Source organism: Mastigoproctus giganteus, chromosome 9 (genome assembly GCF_048544385.1).
Source record: "Mastigoproctus giganteus isolate SK-2022 chromosome 9, ASM4854438v1, whole genome shotgun sequence".
In the NCBI taxonomy this organism is placed as follows: Eukaryota; Metazoa; Arthropoda; class Arachnida; order Uropygi; family Thelyphonidae; genus Mastigoproctus; species Mastigoproctus giganteus.
In genome coordinates, this window is record NC_143583.1 from 120,411,511 (window position 1) to 120,432,686 (window position 21,176).

General features: G+C 38.2%; 1 protein-coding gene across 1 annotated transcript in view; it reads left to right on the forward strand.

The window, feature by feature from the left end:
• Positions 1–21,176, forward strand: part of LOC150080683 (plexin-A2-like) — a 221,690-nt gene that overhangs the window by 111,047 nt on the left and 89,467 nt on the right. Inside the window, exon 12 of the mRNA XM_090381092.1 lies at positions 16,845–16,938. Within this exon, the coding sequence (XP_090237218.1) occupies positions 16,845–16,938 (94 nt within the window). The remainder of the gene's footprint in view (positions 1–16,844; positions 16,939–21,176) is intronic.

Consider the following 21,176-nt stretch of genomic DNA (forward strand, 5'->3'; position numbering starts at 1 on the left):
TAATATAAGCCAGAATATCACCAGTGGATCGACGGAATCCATACTGGTGATCGTTGATCACTTGATCACACGGAAGGTTTCTAGGTAGTTTAAGAGTTAGTGGTTAATTGATTTTTCCATTACTTTAGAAAGAGTAAAAGTAATTGCAATGGGACAATAATTGGATGGGAGGGACTTGTCACCCTTTTTTGGAACTGGCTGGATATGAGCAAATTTCCAAGCAGAAGGAAAAACACCTTTGGAATAAGAAAATGAAAAAAGGCGGCAAAGAAGAGGAGTAAGTTCAGGAGCACAGGTTTTGAGAACAACTGGAGAAATACCATCAGGACCTGGAGCTTTCTTAGCATTGAGATTCGTCAAAATCCTTCTGACATCCTTTTGGCGGAAGACCACAGGAGGCATTGAATGGAGCATGTTGGGAATGGTGGGAGGTGTTTTACCAAGATCATTAATACATGGGTTGGAAGGAAAATGGGATGCTAGAATGTCAGCTTTATCCTTGGCTGAAGTGACAACAGAACCATCTGGCTTTGACAGAAGTGGGAGCAGAGATGGGCAAAAGTTGCAGCCAATAGCTTTGGCAAGAGACCAGAATGCTCGGTTATCATTAGCGCAAGAAGCAAGTTTTCTACTCTTAGCCTGTTCAAAATCTAGTTTGGACTAATTAATGACTGCTTTACAATTGTTACGAGCTTTGATGTAGGCAGAAAATGAAACTGGAGAATTGGAAACAAGCCAATCACGATATGCAACATTCTTCTCTTGAACAGCCTTAGCACATTTATTGGAAAACCAAGGTTTAGATAAAGGATGACATTTTAAAGTGGAGTGTAGGATAAAAGATTCCTTTCCTGCAAGAATAATTTCACTGACACGATCTCAGCAAATGTTGATATCAGAAATTTTGAAACAGTAATCCGACCAAGGAAAAGAAGAAAAGAAATCTCGCAGGTCATCCCATTTTGCATTCTTGTAATGCCAAACAACACGAGGTTGGGAATAGCCATGAGATAAAGGCTCCATTGGAGAAGAGACAATCACCAAGTTGTGATCTGAGGTACCTAAAGGACCACTCATTCGACTGTGTACTCAGAAGGGTTGTTTGTGAGAAAAAGATCAAGCGTGTTGGCTGTATGATTAGGATTGTCAGGTATTCTCGTAGGTAAATGAACAATCTGTGCAAGGTCATTAGTAATTGCAAAAGCCTCAGCATCTCGACCTGCTGGGTCGGTGTGACTAGAAAACGGAAGCCAGCTGGAGTGGTGAACATTTAAATCACCAAGGAAAATTACCTGACTGTTATGAAAGTTGGACTGGGGAAAGTCAAGTTGCAAAGAGAGGAAATAAAAGAGCTCCAAGTGATTAGTGGAGTTGGGAGAATGGTAGAGACAGCAGATAAATTTGACACAATGAGGTAGAGAGATTTTAAGCCAGAGAAGATTGAATTGAGGAGATTCCAAATTACCAATTCTCTGACAGGGAATATCGGAACAGACATATGCACAAGTACCACCTTTGAGGTGAAAGGAATCATATAGCGAATAATTTGGGTAACTGAGATGAGCAGTGTTTGAAACAACTGATAACTGAGATTCTGTCAGAAAAAGTACATGGGGGTTTGGCAGACTGCAAGTGGAAATGGACGTTATTGAGATTATATTTGTGAAATGAACTAGGAAGTGTTTGGGAGGTTTAGATCTTTTCACAGATAAGCTTACTCTATTGGTTTGACAATTCATGGTGTATTCAATAGTAAGAAAACGTGTGGGGGAGACATGCTGTATGAAGTAATGAAATTTTTGGATATGGTGTACACATGGTAAGAATATACCCAGATCCTTGACATAACGTGGCCTTGACAATACCCCCCCCCTTCTGCATACACACTACTCGGACTCCCTCAAGTTACTATCTGGCAGAGTAGAGGTAGCAAGATTATACACTAGCTGATTCGGAAGCCTCCTAGAGAGTTATCAATAGGTTTGGTCTAGTGTACTAACTAGCAGCCGGCCTGCGAAAACCGTTTTAGAGCTGTACCCTCGAAATGTAAGGAATATTGGATCTCACCATGATGTTCATCATAACCTCAAAAGTCATCCCTCATACTGCATGATGGAAGAGATAGGGAAGAGTTGACTGGAACTTAGCTCTGGAGACTAAACATGGGTTCCACCACTTCAAGCCTCCAATAAGCAAAATGGTGGTATTGCACTGGTTGATGAGAGTCATCTACCACCTAGTATCACCTGGTAACACAGAGGGGCAGCATTCCTCCATGTAGTGTGGGCACCACACCTTGACCCCTGCTTACGTTGGTTCATACCTGGGTGGTCACCCACAGTATGCTTGTGCATGGAGCTTATACCCAGGATTAATAACAGTCCCATCATTGTGAAGATGCAAGCAGAGGATTTGGCTGTCACAGACCATCCACACTTCACAGAAATTGTGTCTACTTGACTTGAATCACCCAAATAGCAGTTCCATCAGTGTTTTAGACTCTCAGGTAGCCAGTACAGCTTGTCTGGCATATCTGAGAGAATGTCTGTGACATCCTCAAGGACCAGTACAATAGTTGTTTTGTTTCAGTCTTACCTCCTCTCAAAATGCTCCCAAAATACTCTTTCCACCATTTCAGAACATCTCATGCAGCAAGTTTCCTTCATTATCCCTGCATGCAGTAATTTTTGATCAGAATTCCTGTGTACTTTCTTTAATCTTCTTGTGAAACTTTCTACTTTCCTTCTTGTTGTAAAATTCCACCATTTCGTCGACCTTCCTTCTCAAAGCTTCTCTCTTTTTCTTTTTACATTTCCTAGCTGCAGCAATCTGTTTTTCCTTGTAGTGTTTTACTATTCGCTCTGCTATTCCACTGTAAACATTTCACCCTGGCTTGTCTCTTCAATTCTATTGCTGCTTGACACTCATCATCATACCATTTCTCATTTCTCGGCCTTGAGATCTCACCCAAGATTACATGTGTGGCACCCAGAATTGCAGCCTTTTTGCAAGTCCATTCATCTTAAATGTTGTCACTGTTTTCCTGTTCCTGCAGTTTTCAGGCCAACTCTGACTAGTACTTCGTTTCAACAAGTCTATCTTTCAATTTCTCTACATTCCACCACTTAGTTTTCTCAGCCTTTCCTCTTGCTATTAAATCTGTTTTATACTTCAGTCTGTCTCCCACTAGAAAATGATCAGAATCTGAGCTGGCACCCCAAAAATAATGAACATTTTCAATTTCAGTAGCCCTCCTCTTAGAGACCAGTACATGATCAATCTGATTAGCCTGATTTGTACCAGGGATTTTCCATGTACCTTTATGAATATTCCTTCTTGGAAACCAGGTACTCATGACCTTAAAGTTGTTGGCAGCAGCAATTTGTGCTACTCTAAAACCATTATTGTTTGTTTCTTCATGGAGGCTGTGTCTCTCAAATGGTGACCAAAGTATGTTACCAAAATGAGAGATAATGTGATTTAGAAGCACTTCCTTTAAGGTGTCCATGGAAAGGCTTGTGGTATTGTGTAGCACCAATTGTAAGTTGACTTCTTTATGGTGAAGATGGTCGCCATAATGTTATAGGCCTAATGAATCTAATCAGCATGTTTACATATAAGGGACCATCATGAGGGACTCATCAAACTCTCAGCTGATATTGTTGTACACGTTGGAACTAATGACATTATGAGTAAGAGATCTGCAGATTTACTCAACAAGTACAGGTCAATGTTGAAAAAAGGTGGTGAGTTAGATTTGAATGTGAAAGTGTCTGCAACTGCCCAGACATGGTTGGAGGGAGTATATGATGAGAGCCTTGTTGATCATTTTGGCCCTGGAGAGATTGTTCAAGGCTCAAGGGATAGAATTTTTTTCAGCCTGATCTTGTTGACAGGAGAGACTGCTTCTACAGGGATGGGGTACACTTAAATAGAAAGGGTGCAAGAATATTTGCTGATGCTATCGAGGCAGTGTTAGGTGGGTCGGAAAACTGGTAGCTTGGGAGGATACACAGACTAAAAGGTTAACAGTGGCTGCAGGCATAGGCAAAAGTGATTCTTGCACTGCTTCTATTAGAATGAGCAGCAGCCTGGAAAGCAAGGTAATGGAGATTTCCATGAATGTTGGGAGTCATAGTGGAACAAGTAAATACATGGGCTGTGTTAGGGTAACTAAGAGTAGAAACAGGTGCATTATACTTGCATGTACACCAATGCTAGGAGTATAGTTAATAAATTCGATGAGCTTGAAGTGCTAATCAAGACATCAAAGGCAGATATTGTTGGGATATCAGAGACATGGTGTCACACAGACATAAGCAGTGCAGAACTGGAATTTGGGAAGTACAATGTGTACAGAAAGGATAGACAGGACAGGAAGGGAGGAGGGGTTATGCTGTTAATTAAGAACACAAATCTAAGGAAGTGCATCCAGTTGATGTGGGTGGACAATGCAATGTTGAGTCTGTTTGGTGTGACATAAGCATTGTGAAAGGAAAAATGAGAGTAGGTGTGTGTTATAGGCCTAATGAATCTAATGAGTATAAAGAGCAATAGGGCAGAGAAATAGAGTGAGCCAGTAAATTAGAGTGTCTTATAATGGGGGATTTTAATTTCCCGGATACTGACTGGAATTTGAGGGTTGGTCACTCACACACTAGCAAGGCTTTTGTGGATTTATTGGATGATCGTTTTCTACAGCAGCATGTTCAGGAGGCAACTAGAAGGAGTAATACTTTTGATCTGATTATCAGTAGTGATTCTTCATGCATCAAGAATCTGCAGATAAAGGAACCACTAGGTGGCAGTGATCACAATGTGCTGAAGTGGGATTTACTCAAAGAGGTAACTACCATCAAGGGTAAAGGGAAGGGTTTTTGCTTTTGTACAGGTGACTATGGTGGTCTGAGACAGTATTTAAATTCTATATGGTGAAACCAACTGATGATGTTACCAATAGCAAATTCAAAATGGGAAGCATTCAAGGAACTAATCTTGGAAGCTACTAGGCTTTACATACCAACCAAGAAATATTGTTCAAGGTTCAAGCCTAAATGGTTGCCAGATGAACTAATGAGACATATGGCAGAGAAGAAAAATGCATGGGATACATACAAATTAATGGGTGACATGGAAGCCTATGATAGATATAAGTTGGTCTGTAACCAAGTCACAAAGGAGATTAGGCAGGCAAAGGCAGATTATGAGAAATCCTTGGCAAAGGATGCAAAGAAAAACAGAAAAGAGTTCTTTACCTATTTAAACTCAAGAAGAAAAGGGATGAATCAGATCGGTCCACTGGATGTTGATGGTTCAACAGTTGAGGATCCTGCTCAGGTGGCTAACAATGTAAACGAGTATTTTGCATCTATATTCACAAATGAGGAGTTATTCAGGAAGGGGAATGTCGTAGGTAAAGTAAACATTGGCAGTGAGCTAGATGATTTTCTAATAACTGAGAGGAATGTGGAGGAGAAATTGTTGAGGATAAACATAAAAAAGGCACCCAGGGTGGATGGAATCTATCCAGTTATATTAAAGGAGGCGGCAAAGGAAGTAAACAAACCTTTATTATAATTATGATAGCTTCCCTGGACTCAGGAGAGGTATCCATGGACTGGAGATGTGCAAATGTGACCCCAAGCCACAAAGGAGGATCAAAGGGAGACACAGGTAATTACAGACCTGTTAGTTTAACTTCTGTTCCAGGGAAATTAATGGAGGCACTGGTTAAAGAAGCATTGCAGGATCATTTAGACAAGATTTCAGTTATAGCTCGGACACAGCATGAGTTTGTTAAGGGGACGTCTTGTCTGACCAGTTTGATTGGATACTATGATGTGGTCACAAAGGAACTAGATGCAAAGAATAATTTTGATATCATATATTTGGATCTCATAAAAGCCTTTGATACTGTTGCACATGGAAGACTGCTGCACAAATTGGAGCAGTGTGGCATTGGAGGCAAATTGCTGCTATGGATAAAGGTATGGTTGAGTGGGAGAAGACAGAGAATGTTAATCAATGGACACTGCTCTTCGTGGACTAATGTTATTAGTGGAGTCCCTCAGGGTTCAGTATTGGGTCCATTGTTGTTTTCTGTATTTATAAATGATATTGATGATGGTATATCAGGCGTAATGTCCAAGTTTCCAGACGATACGAAGGTTGGCAGGGTTGTTAATGACACTAATGACAGTACACTGCTACAACAGGATCTAGAAAAGTTGAACAGATGGGCTGAGAGGTGGCAAATGAAGTTTAACATTGGGAAATGTAAAGTACTACAGATGGGAAGCAGTAATCCCAGAGTAACGTATCAATCCTGTGGTACCACACTGACAGTGGTAGAGAATGAAAAGGACTTGGGGGTAATTGTGCAGGCAGATATGAAGTTTTCTGAGCAGTGCAGATGGTCCACAAGAGTAGCTCATGGTGTTTTGTCAATGATATACAGGAATTTTTCTATCAGAAATAAGATTATCCTTTTGTATTTGGGATTTAATCAAATCCCTTTCTTCAAAGGGATTTGATTATCCCTTTGAAGAAAGGCTTAAGTTTTGCAAATTACAGTGTCTGGAGACTAGGCACCTGTGAGGTGATCTTGTTGAGGTGTATAAAGCCTGGAATGATTTGAGCATGCTCAGTTTGGATGGGATTCTTCCTCTTGCTCAGAATAATCGCCTGAGAGGGCATAATTTCAAAATGAGGAAAGACGGTTGTAGGATTAGCCAGTGGATGGTTGATTGTTGGAACAAACTTCCATATGTTGTTGTAGTAGTTGATAGCTTAAATAGATTCAAGGCACAACTTGACAAACATTTGGAGTGAGTGGATGGGTGAAATATGGGTGTTTTTTTTTTTTTTTTTTTTTTTTTTTTGGCTGACTTGCATCATGTGCCTTTGCAATGCTAATGCTACTTAGAAATACAGATAACAGATGGCAGCACTTGTTGGAAGATTTTTAATGTACAGTAATACCTCGAAGTTACGCGATAGGTGGGTCCGACGAAAATCGCTTAAGTCGAATTCGCGTAAGTCGGGGTACAACTTTGCATATAAATTTTGTTTAATTGGGACCAAGGACTAACAAAAACACTAGTTTAGAAGAAAAATATTAATACAATTGCAGTTCTTTATACATATTAATACAAAATATGTATTAAAAAATAAATGACTTACGTAAAAAAGTTATTTCGATGTCGATGGCTTCATAAAATCTAACAAATTCATCTGACAACACAGCGCCTTCTTTTTTTCACGCAGAATTTCTTCGTAGCAAGCTAATAATTTTTTTATTTCTTGCTTTGTAGCTATAATGCGTTCTTCGTTGGAGTCTGTTTTCTAAAATTTTTAAGCCCTTTACAATTGAGCCCTTTTCAATTTTCAACATGTCAAGTTTGCAATTGTCATGTGCTTTTTGCCGTTGCTTCATTTAGGCCTATAGCACGTGCAATATCACATGGTCTTTCATTTCGCTCAAAGCGTTTCACAATTTCATATTTTTTTTTCTCTATCGACAGAGGCGGACTGGCCATAAGACTTACAGGGGAAACCCCGGTGTGATTTTGGCCATAAACGCTAGTATGAGGCCACTACAAATTATCCCGGGTAAGAATTTTTGACTCAGTCCACCTCTGTTTATCGATAATTGGTTTTCTTTTTCTCTCTGAATGTGCAGTGTCTTGACCAGTACGCTTCCTTTTCACACCTTTTAAGTATTTTACTCATTTTTAGGGAATAAAGCACAATTACAAAACGAGGAGGCACGCTTGATACCATAAACAAAGCTGCGCGCATGTAGCAACTGAATAAACAACACCGTAAAGGCCGAGATACGCTATTAACACCTCACATTTCTAGGGGTTACTACCATAAAACAATAACAATCCAGTTGCGTTTCTGCTAGTGGAATCTGTTGTAAACTGGTAGTAAACTCGATCTAATTGCATACCGATAGCTGGAATTGTGTTGGTTTTTACGTTATTATGGTGAAATGTGTTTCCCCTTCACTGATATAAAAAACATAAATACATTTTCTGAATCTTCTCTTCATTCCTATCGTGTTGCGTTCGGTTGGGGTGATTCTGCGTTCGACTGCCATTTCTTGTAAACACAAAGGCGAATCATGCATAAGCCAATTCGGTTCGTGTTATATTATAAGATATCGTTACCGTATTTATAAATAGTGTATGATCGAATTCGTGTAATGTAAACACGTGTTATACGAGGACTGACTGTATACGGCTCGACCGACGCGATCCATTTCTCTCGTGAAAACGATGTAATTTCCAACAAAAGTTGAGCACGAATTTGAACGCACACATAAATACGACAGTTGGAATACAAATTCTTGTATATGTGTGCAGCTCATGCACAATAAAGTTGAATTTTGTTCATCTTTCGCTCTCATTCTCCGCCGTCGCACCGTATATCGATAACATATGAAAAACGACCTTGAAGATAGTGGGCGGCAGTGCTGCCAAACGAAAAAATCAAAACCGCGTAACTCCGAGTTCGCATAAGTCGGGGTATTACTGTACTTTGAAATTTTATTTTTTGAAATGTATTTGAAATTTGATTTTTTGAAATGTATTTGAAATTTGATTATGTGAAATGTAATTTGGTACATTTCAAATATAAATTATATGAAAATCCATCCACTGGAAGACAAGTTGTTACATGCAGATGGACAGACAGACAGCTGGATGGACGTGGTGAAGACAATATATGCATGTGCCGATATAGGTGAATGTAACTAATAAACTGTTTAATGCTAGATAGCAAAAGATTAATTTTTGTGTGTAATTTGCCACTAATAGAAGTGAGTTCAATAAATAAATTAAGCTTTGCTATCTAATATTGAGTACTTATATTTATGTGAATAAATCAATATACAACAAATCTTTGCTGTAATGGACCTAAATTTAATGGACTTTGGAAATAATGGACAGTATCCACTGAATCAGAGTTTTCGTCAATATGAACCCAGAATGTAACTTTCTCAGCCTGAGAGTATTTGCTATAAAATATTTTCATTGATAGTATTTTCTTCAAACATATTCACTGGCAGAGAGTCAGGATTTTCCTTACCATTACCTTCCATCAGCTGACAAGCATGTCAGATATCAGTAGGAAGTCATCTGAACCTCCATTGTGAGTAATCAAGAATTCTTCAGGCTCTGAATAAGCTTTAGTCAACATTTCCATTTGACTAAACAGATGAATTCATCGATACAACTGGAAAATAATCAGCAAGCTGATGCAATAGATTTGCATAACAGTGGCCCCTTTTGCAGAGATAAAATAACATTTAGTAGCAGAAAGCACTCATAAAGCAAAGCCAAACTGTAAAACAAGTATACAGTTAAATACAAAATAATCAGGATACATAGGCATTGCATTAGCATCATAACCCAGTACTACCATATAATACAAAGAAATTAAATTTAAATTAATATTTTAAAGAATATCACCGAAATCAAAAAATATAAAAAGGAGGATCAAAGAATAAAGAATATTAATATATTAAAGATTATTAAAGAGTACCCTGGTTATTTTCTATTCAACTCTGTTCTTAGTTAGCAGTTTGGCTCTGCTTTGATTTTCTACTGATGTATTTTCCCACTGTACAAAGACCACCATTAGCATTAGCATCAGTAGAAGCATACGATGCAAGAAAGCAAGCTTATACAGCATCAGCCAAAAAAAAAAAAAAAAAAAAAAAACCACTTCCCATTTCACCCATCTGTTTGCTCCAAAAGTTTCCAGTTCTTCCTTGAATTTATTTAAGCTATCAACTTCCACAATTAAAGGTGGAAGTATGTTCCAGAAATCAACTACCCACTGACTAAAGGCAAATTTCTGCACATTTATTCTACAACTGTCTTTCAATTTGAATTTATGCCCGATCAAGTTTGTAATCTGAACAAGGGGAAGAATCTCATCAGCATTGAGCCTGCTCAAACCATTCAAGGTCTTATACACCTCATTCAGATCACCTAGCAGATGGCTAGTTTCCAGATGCTGCAATTTGCAGAACTTAAACCTTTCTTGGTAAGAGCATCCCTTCATTCCTCTCAACAATGTTGTTGCTTTTCTCTGTACTCATTCTAGCAACTGTAGATTATTCCTAAAATGAGGCCTCCAGACCTGTATGCAGTATTCAAGGTGTGGCCTGACCACTGCTTTATACAAAGGGATAATCACTTCCTTATCCCTACTAGCAAAATTCCTGTGTATCATTGACAAGACCCCATGACCTGCCCTGGCTGCCTGTCTACACTTCAGAAAACTTTTTATCTGACTGCACAGTTACTCTAGGTCATTTTCATTCTCTACTACCTTGAGTGTAATACCACACAGTTGGTATATTTCTCTGGGGTTGCTGCTACTGATATGCAGCACTTTGCATTTGTCAATGTTAAACTTCAGTTGTTACTTCTCAACCCATCTGCTCAACATTTTTAGATCCTGTTGCAGTAGCATACTGTTATTAACAAACCTGCCAACCTTGTAGCATCTGCAAATTTGGACATTAAGCTTGATATACCTTCATCAATATCATTGATAAATATACAAAACTACAATGGCCCCAAAGCTGAACCCTTGGGGACTCCACTAATAACATTAGTCCATGAAGAGCACTGCCCATTAAAATTACCATTCTGTCTTCTCCCACTCAACCATCCTTTTATCCATTGTAGCAACTTGCCCTTAATGCCATATTGCTCCAATTTGTATAGTAGTCTTCCATGTGCAACAATATCAAAAGCGTTCTTGAAATCCGAGTAAATGTTGAGGGAAAACGATTCATGTTGAGGGAAATGGACCATAATCTACTACAGTGGTCCAGTGCAGATTGGCAGATCAACCATATTTAGTAGTCAGGGGCTTTAACCCTGGTCTACTCAAAGAGCGTATGCTACTGCACTCCCGCTCCTGACCACTTTGCTATTGAGGCCTTTGAAATCCAAGTATATGATATCAAAATAATTTTTTGCATCCAGTTCCTTTGTGATCACATGGTAGTACCCAGTGAAATTGGTCAGACAAGATTTCCACTTAACAAACCCATGCTGTATTGTCTAGATGATCCTGCATTGCTTCTTTAACCAGTGACTCCATTATTTTCACCAGAACAGAAGTTAAACTTCCAGGTCTGTAATTACCCATGTCACCATTTGATCCCTCTTTGTGAATTGGAGATATATTTGCACATCTCCAGTCTGTGGGTCCTCCCCTGAGTCCAAGGATGCTCTCATAATTATGACTAAGGGTTTGCTTACTTCCTTTGCTGCCTCCTTTAATATAACTGGATAGATCCCATCCACCCCAGGTGCATTTCTTACGTTTAACTTTAACAATTTCCCCTTCACTTTTTTTCAGTTATTACAAAATGATTTAGCTCCTTGTTAGAGTTTAATAAGCTTCTGTCCTCCACTTCTCTACAGAATTTCTCATGTGTGAATGTAGATGTAAAATACTGATTCAGTTTGTCAGCTACCTGAGCAGGATCCTCAACATTTAAACCATCGATATCAAGTGGACCTATCTGATTCCTTCATTCTCCTTCCTTCTAGAGGTTATATAAGTAAAGAAATCTTTGCTGTTTTTCTCTGCATCCTTTGCCAAAGATTTCTCATAATCTGCCTTTGCTTATTTAACCTTCTTTATGGCTTGAATACAGACTAGCTTATATCTACCACAGGCTTCTGTGTCAATTGATAATTTATATGCATCTCACGCAGTTTTCGTCTCTGCCACGAGTCTCATTAGTTCTGACACCCATTTAGGCCTAAATCTTGAACAGTATTTCTTAGTTGGTATGAAAGGCCTACTTGCTTCCAAGATTAATTCCTTGAATGCTTCCTATTTAGAATTTGTTGTTGGTAACATCAGTTGGTCCTAGTGTATAGAACTCAAAGATTGTCTGAGATCACTGTAGTCACCTTTATGAAAGCAAAATTCCTTCCCTTTACCCCTGATGCTACTTACATCTTAAGTAAATCTCACATCAGCACATTGTGATCATTGCCACATAGTTGTTCCTTTATTTGCAAATTCTTAATGCATGATTAATCACTGCTGATAATCAGATGTAGAGTATTACTCCCTCTGGCTGCCTCTTGAACATGCCGCTGTAGAAAACAATCATCCAATAAATCCACAAAAGTCTTGTTAGTGTGCAAGTGACCAACCCATAAGTTTTCCAGTCATTATACAAATATATTTCATTGATTTGCCAATTATTTGTCAGTTGTGTTGATATGTTGATTTGTTTTGCATTTGAAATGCAGTTATTACATGGCAATTGTAGTCTCACTGTGTAGTGGTCAGTTTGTTTTTATTTCAAATTGCAGTATAGTCATGTTGTTGTGTGTGGAGTCATGTTGTGGAGGTTTTTAGTTCTGTATATAGTGATATTTAACACAGTTTGGCAATGAGTGCCATTCAGGGGCACCACTAAATTTATCTTAATTGACTGTAATTTCTAAATATTTATATTAGTTTAGTTCTAATGGCTATAATTTCTAGATTATTAATTTTTATTAATGAAAACCCCAAACACAAAAGGTATCAGAACCTATAGTACTAGTGCTGTACATGGGTTGAAGGTTGGGAAGACAGAAAAAGAAGAAGATACTTGTTAACATTAGACTTAAATTTCTGTAGATTATCATTTTCAGGAAATACATGTGAAGGAAGATCATTTCAGAAGGCTGAAGTTGAAGGAATAAATGAGGAAGAAGGAAAGTTGGTTCTGTAAGTTTGAAGTTGGACAGTAAAGATATGTTGACTGGTTGCACCACAGAGTGGTTTAGAAAAGAGATGGGGGAAATACAGAAGCCAATTCAGAAGAGCAGTGTCCATGGAAGTATCTGCAGAAAAGGCATGCAGCAGAAACAGTGCCTGTAAGACAGAGAACAGAGAAACTTTGTAAGAGATAGGGCATTGATTATCCTGACTCCCCTCTTTCGAATGGAGTCTTAGAAGTCTGGTAAGCATAGATGTTGTAGACTCCTTTTTGCAAAATATAGGAAAGGACTGAATTTTAGGATTGAAATTAGCTAAGTTATCTCTTCCCCATTGGAGAATTACCTTGAGATCAGCATTTAAAGAATCAGTGGTGGATATTTGAGAAGTTGAATCCGTTTGTGCTGGACAAAGTTTCTCAAACTGGAAGGTGAAATGCAATGTGCTATAATCAGAAAAACTATGGATAAGATTTCCAGTCAGTGAAAGAAGGTAATTAATTGACAAGAAGAAGAGAGTAGAAAGAATTGAACCTTGGGGAACACCAGCATTAGTGGAGAAGTTAGAAGACAGAGTGCCGTCTGCCATCACTCATAGAGAACAATCAGAGAGAACTGGATACCCAATTGCAAAAAAAAAAGTTGGCAATCCATAAGATAGAAACTTGTTAAACCTTTATGCCAAAAACAAACAAAAGCTTTAGAAATGTTAAGAGCAGTTTCTTGAGTTTCACCAAACTTTTCCATTGAATTTGTCCATAGATGGGCAACATAAGCCAGTATATCGCCAGTGGATTGACACTGACAGAATCCACACTGGTGATCGTTGATCAGATGGAAGGTTTCAAGAAAGTGGAGTGTACTGGGATTGGTCAGAGGTGCTTTACCAAGGTCATAAATACAATAGCTAGAAAAAAAAATAGGATGCTACTAAGCTGGCTTTATTCTTAGCTGAGGAGGCCATAGAACCATCAAGTTTTAACAGAGGTAGGAGTATAGATGGACAAAAGTTACAGCTTTGGCAAGAGACCAGAATACTTGACTACCATTTGAATAAGAAGCAAGTTTTCTAATCTTATCCTGTTCAAAATGTAGTTTGGACTGATTAACTGTTCACTACTTCCTCATGTAAGTGTGTGGCTTTGGATTTTTAATCCACTTGGAGGCGAACCACCCTACTTTTAGAAATTTTTCTTCCTGTTTGACGGAAGACAAACAGATATTTTTGTCAAGCAACTTTAACCAGACACTGATTAATTCAGTTATAGTGAGGACAAAGTCCAAAAATGTCTTTACCCTTTGCAATTCAGATTGACTTAATTCCGTGGTTTTCAGTTCTGGGTTAAAAAAGGTCATTGAAAAATTGGGTAATTAAAGTGTAAATAATTGCTTTACAATTTTGAGTTTTGGTATAGGCAGAAAATGAATCTGGAGATTTGGATGTGAGCTAGTTGCGATATGCAACATTTTTAATTTGAACAGCTTTAGCCCACTTATTGCAAAACCAAGATTCAGATAAAGAACAAGATTTTAAGGTGGAGTGTGGAATAAAGGATTTCATCCCTACAAGAATAATTTCACTGACATGATCTGAGCAAAAATTCATCACAAGATGGTGCCTCCATAGCCAGGTGGGCAGGAGCAGCAGTGTGTAGCACACGCTTCATGATTAGACCGGGGTTCGAGCCTGTGACCACCAAATACGGAGGATGCAAAAAGGTCAGGGAATGGCTACCGCATATCCCCAGAGCAATATGGCCTTAGTTGCTAATGCTCCTAAAAACCAAATAACAAAACAAACAACAAACAACATCACAAGATTTAAATCAGTAATCCAAACGAGAAAAGAAAAATAGAAATCTCATAGAACATCACATCTCGCATTCTTGTAATGCCAAAAAACATGAGACTGAGAATGGCCATGAGGAAAAAAAGTCTCCATTGGAGATGAGATGAGATGCGATGAGACTGCATCAAGTTGTGATCTGAGATGAGATGCCTAAGGGACCACTCACCTCAATGTGTACTTTGAAGGGCTGTTTTTGAGAAAAAGATTAAGTGTTGGGTGTGTGGTTAGGATTGTCTGGTATTCTGGCAGGTGAATGAACAGTCTCTATGAGGTCATTAGTAATTGCAAAAGCCTCAGCATTTTGATCATCTGGGTCTGTATGACTAGAAAATGGAAGCCAGCTGGAGCCTTAAAGGTTAAAATCATCAAAATTAGCTCACTGTTAGGAAAGTTGGGCTGGAGAAAGTTCAGTTTCAATGAAAGGAAGTCAAAGAGTTCCAGGTGATTAGTGGAGTTGGGAGAATGATAGAGGCAGCAATGAATTAGTATTAGTAATGGCCACATGGTGCAAGGAAGCCTATGGCTTATGCTGCATCAGCCAAAAAAAATAAATAAATAAAATAAATATTAAATAATAATAATAATAAAATAAAATAACAAAAAATATATAAAATAAAATAATAAGAATAAAAATAAATTAATAATGATAAGAAGAAAATTAAAAAAATAATAATAATAAAAATTAATAAGAGAAAAGGAAATGGAAAATCTATGCATTTCCCTCCTGCCTTAGGTAATTATCCAGCTGACCTTTGAATTTCCCCAGACTGTCAGCCTCTAATACCCATATAGGTAACATATTCCAGTAATTTATAACTCACTGGCTAAAATAAAACTTCCTGCAATCCAGTCTAAACAACTGCCCCCATAACTTGAAATTATGGTTCCTAGTTCTAGAATCATTTCTAACCCATGAAAATTTAGTCCTTATTCATTTTTTGCTTATGTCTCTCAGAGCCTTAAACACCTCAATCAAGTCTCCTCTAAGGTGCCTAGTTTCCAAGCTCTGCAACCCACATATTTGAAGTCTTTCCTCATATGGACACCCTTATATTTGTCTAACAGATTGTCAGATTGTGTATGCTTAATGTCATTAGTCCCCACATGAATAATAATATTCTTTTTCCCCCCTTAAAATCTGACAGTCTGTTGGTGACATCATTAATAGTTGCTCCCAGCAGACATACCCTGGTTCTAATCCACCTATCCTTAGTACAAAAAATATTTCCTGTTTCGCTGACAATGGAGTCTCCTAATAGAACTAAGTCTTTTTGAACCAGAGTAGTTTGCACTTGGTTATTCTGTTCTGGGGCCCGAATCTGGAGTGCATCACTTGGTAGGTTTCTAGAGTCCCTGACGAGCTTCCAGTTACATTATTCTCGAGGGCAAGCACCCATTTTTTCAGTGACTCAAATTGTTCTAGCAATGCACCAAATTGTAACGTAAGATCGGTGCACTCCTTACAATGGTGACAAAGAAAAGAATCTCCATGTGAGCTAGGATTATCCACTAGGTCAATCTTGGAATACATGCCACAGGTTCTGCAAAGGATAAAATCATGATTCACCCTGAAATCGCCATCGGCCATCTCTGCATGAGTCATGGTACCCTCTGACGAAGTGTTCAAGATGGATCTTGTAATAACCATTATAAAATTTACTAATTATTAATAAAAGAAACTTTCAAATAATCATATTTATAATATTAAAAAAAAAATCAAACTATTTCAGGAAAAAAAAACTTATTAAAATAAACTTTACAATATACTAAATAACCTTTGAAATCCTACTCTACTTCATTAATCCTGCTTTAATCCCCTCTTATCTATGCTTCTTTAATGTCACTATGAAGAGCTGTAATAGGCATGTCTGCTTGCCATGAATGCCAACAGTAGAAAATCTCTCTACCTTCTATTCAATAGAAAAGGTAGAGAGATTTTAAGCTAGAGAAGACTGAAAAGAGGAGATTTTAAATTATAATTTTCTTACAGAGAATATCAGAGGAGACGTATGCACAAGTAAGTTAGGAACATATTCCTCTGCAACACTCTTATTCTTAATTTATTTCTCTCCATCCCCCTTTTCCATTGCTGTAGTTAAATACTGTGTTTCTTTGTATTCATATCTTACTTGGCTTGAACCTTTCTGCACACCTAGTCTTAATTTAGTTCAATATCAATACATTGAACTGAATTCAATGTCTATATATATATTCATTTATTCTATTTTTTTTTAATGCAGTTTTCATATGCAAGCAAGGCACTAAACACTACTGCAGAATTTGCTATTATTTGGGATGGAAGTAAGCCTCTTGATAACCCTGAAAATATTCATGGTAAGGTAATGTATTCATATCTTTTCAATTCTAGTTGTTTTTACTATATTTTTAACTGATTAATAAATACCTCTCCTCCAGACAAATTTCTGTTAGGAGCACAAAAATTAAATAAAATTTAAGTTGTAGGGGGAATTTTAATACTACATCCCCCTACAACTGCCACAGGTACTAAAATTAGCTAGGCATTATCCTGAATGTGGCACATTTTAATAATACTTAAAAATTTAATTTTAATAGTTATTTAATTAAAACATTGAAAAGCAATGGTATATTTCTAATATTTGGCCGTAGTGCCAAAAATCCTAGTTATGTCTTGTCATTGAGGCAGAGTTAGGTGTTTCAGAAAACTGTTAGCTTTGGTGGATAGGTTAATGCTATTTGAATAGCATTAACTTGGGATATAATATATACTGACTTAGAAATTAGTAGAGGAAGTACTATGAGGGGTTCTATATCATTAATACAGTGAGAACTGTAACTATCTGCAAATCATTGGAGTGTGGGAAAGTAATGGGGGAACTACTGCACAGTTATGCAGAGTAATTACTAAAATTAATGTAATATCCAACTAGAAAATTCCTGGAAAAAGCACTGTAGTAAGCAGCTACAGTTGTGTTAGAGTCTCAGCAAGCATAAAAAGAGAGACCTAATGCTAGCAGTGCAGTTAATAAATCTGGTGAATTTGTGGCTATTACTAATGTGGACATATTAGTAATATATCAGAAAATTGTATATAGAAAAGCTTTTGATTGGCAAGCCTACAGATTCAATATGAATACATCCAGCAGATTAGCAGAGGCATATGTTGCCTCTACTTATGCAGCATCAGTCAAAAAAAAAAAAAAAAAAAAAAAAAAAAACACGCTCCCATTTCACCCCTCCATTCGTTCCAAATACCTGTCCAGCTCAGCCTTAAATTTATTTAGGCTATCAACTTCCACAACAAAAGATGGAAGTCTGCTCTGCCAATCAACTACCCACTGGCTAAAGGCAAACTTCCGCACATCAATCCTACAGCTGTCTTTCCTCAATTTGAATTTATGCCCTCTCAGGTGATTATTCTGAGCAAGAGGGAGAATCCCATCAGCATTGAGCATGCTCAAGCCATTCAAGGCTTTATACACCTCAATCAGATCACCTTGCAGGTGCCTAGTCTCCAGACACTGTAATCTGCAAAACTCAAGCCTTTCTTCATAAGAGCAACCCTTCATTCCATTCAATAATCTTGTTGCCCTTCTCTGCTGTTCGAACAGCTCCACATCCTTCTTAAAATGAGGCCGCTTCCAGACCTGTAAACAGTACTAAAGGTGTGGCCTCACCAATGCCTTATACAAGGGGATAATCACCTCCTTATCCCTGCTAGAAAAATACCTATGTATCATTGACAAGATACCACGAGCTACTCTTGCAGACCATCTGCACTGCTCAGAAAACTTCATATCTGTCTGCACAATTACCCCCAGGTCTTTTTCATTCTCTACCACTGTCAGATTAGTACCACAGAGTTGATACGTTACTCTGGGGTTACTGCTTCCCATACGTAGTACTTTACATTTGTTAATGCTAAACTTCATTTGCCACCTCTCACCCATCTGCTCAACTTTTCTAGATCCTGTTGCAGCAGCGTACTGTCATTAGTGTCCTTAACAACCCTGCCAACCTTCGTATCATCTGCAAACTTGGACATTGGATATACCATCACCAATATCATTTATAAATGCAGAAAACAACAATGGACTCAACACCGAACCCTGAGTGACTCGACTAATAATGTTAGTCCACGAAGAGCCGTGTCCATTGATTACCACTCTCTGTCTTCTCCCACTCAACTCTTGCAGCAATTTGCGTCCAATGCCACACTGCTCCAATTTGTGCAGCAGTCTTCCCTGTGCACAACATTATCAAAAGCTTTTCTAAGATCCAAATATATGATATCAAAGTTATTCCCTGCATCCAGTTCCTTTGTGACCACATCATAGTATCCAATCAAAATGGTCAGACAAGACTTCCACTTAACAAAACCATGCTGTGTCCGACCTATAACTGAAGTCTTGTCTAGATAATCCTGCAGTGCCTCTTTACCAGTGTCTCCATTAATTTTCCTGGAACAGAAATTAAACTAACAGGTCTACAATTACTTGTATCACCCTTTGATCCTCCTCCTTTGTGAATTGGGGTCACATTTGCACATCTTCAGTCCTTGGGTACCTACCCTGAGTCCAAAGAAGCTCTGATAATTATGGCTAAGGGTTTGCTTATTTCCTTTGCTGCCTCCTTTAATATAACTGGATAGATCCCATCCACCCTGGGTGCCTTTCTTTTTTTTATTTTCAACAATTTCTCCTCCACTTTCCTCTCAGTTATTACAAAATCATCTGGCTCACTGCCAGAGTTTAAATTGCCTCAGCCATTCCCCTCCCTGAATAACTCCTCATTTGTGAATGTAGATGCGAAATACTCATTTAGTTTGTTAGCCACCTGAGCAGGATCATCAACAGTTGAACCATCAATATCCAGTGGACCAAGCTGACTCATCCCTTTCCTTCTAGGGTTTACATAGGTAAAGAACTCTTTGCTGTTTTTCTTTGCATCCTTTGCCAAAGATTTCTCCTAATCTGCCTTTGCCTGCCTAATCGCCTTTGTAACTTGGTTACAGACCAGCTTATATCTATCATAGTCTTCCACGTCACCCATTAATTTATATGTATCTCATGCATTTTTCTTCTCTGCCACATGTCTCATTAGTTCATCTGATTTCCCTTTAGGCCTAAACCTTGAACAATATTTCTTAGTTGGTATATAAAGCCTAGTAGCTTCCAAGATGAATTCTTTGAATGCCTCCCATTTTGAATTTGCTGTTGGTAACATCATCAGTTGGTCCCACCATACAGAATTTAAATACTGTCTCAGACCTCCATAGTCTCCTTTATGAAAGCAAAAACCCTTCCATTTACCCCTGATGGTAGTTACCTTTTTGAGTAAATCCCACTTCAGCACACTGTGATCACTGCCACCTAGTGGTTCCTTTATCTGCAGATTCCTAATGCACGAAGAATCACTATTTATAATCATATCAAGAGTATTACTCCCTCTAGTTGCCTCCCGAACGTGCTGATGTAGAAAACAATCATCCAATAAATGCACAAAAGCCTGGCTAGTGTGTGAGTGACCAACCACAGATTCCAGTCAAAATCCGGGAAATTAAAATCCCATATTATAAGACTCTCTGATTTACTGGCCTACTCTATTTCCCTGTACAGTTTCTTATTATACTCATCAGTGTCATTAGGCCTATAACACACTCCTACTCTCAATTTTTATCTCCCAATGCTTATGTCACTCCAAACTGACTTGACACTGCACTGTCCAGCTAATTTCGACTGGCTGCACTTCCTTGGATTTTATGTGTTTCTTAACTAATAGCATAACCCCGCCTCCCTTCCTATCCTGTACACATTGTACTCCCCAAATTGCAGTTCTTCATTCCTTATATCTGTGTGACACCTCGTCTCTGATATCCCAACAATATCTGCCTTTGATGTTTTGACTAACACCTCAATTCATCAAATTTATTTACCAAACTCCTAGAATTGGTGTACATGCAATTATACATGCACATGTTTCTCTTCTTAGCTACTCTAACACAGCCCATGTGTTTACTTGTACCGCAGTGACTTCCAGCAGTCTCTGAAACACCCTGCATCTTGTTTTGCAGGCTGCTGCTGCTCATTCCAATAGAATCAGTGGAAGAATCACTTTCATCTCTGCCAATGGCTACTGTTAATCTATTAGTCCTTGTATCCCCCCCCAAGTTAGCAGTTTTCCGACCCACCTAACACTGTCTCGATAGCATTAGCAAATATTCTTGCACCTTTTCTATTTAAGTTTATCCCATCCCTGTAGAAGCAGTCTCTCTTGTTAACAAGTACAGACCAGGCTGAAAAAAATTCTACCCCTTGACCCTTGCCAGTCTTTCCAGGGCCGAATTGATCGACAAGGCTCTCATCATAGGGGGGGAAGAAATATTCTTGATCTGGTTAGTGATCATAGTGTATTAATTTTGGATCTGTTCAAAGAAACAACTACTTTCAAAAGAAAAGGAAAGGGTTGTTTTTTTCACGAGCGGGATAGATTTGCAGTGCCCAGAAAGAACAGATGTTTAACCTCTGTTCTTTCTGGTAATGATAATTTAACAAATACAAATTCTAACCTTTGAGAGAAATTTTGAGGATGTT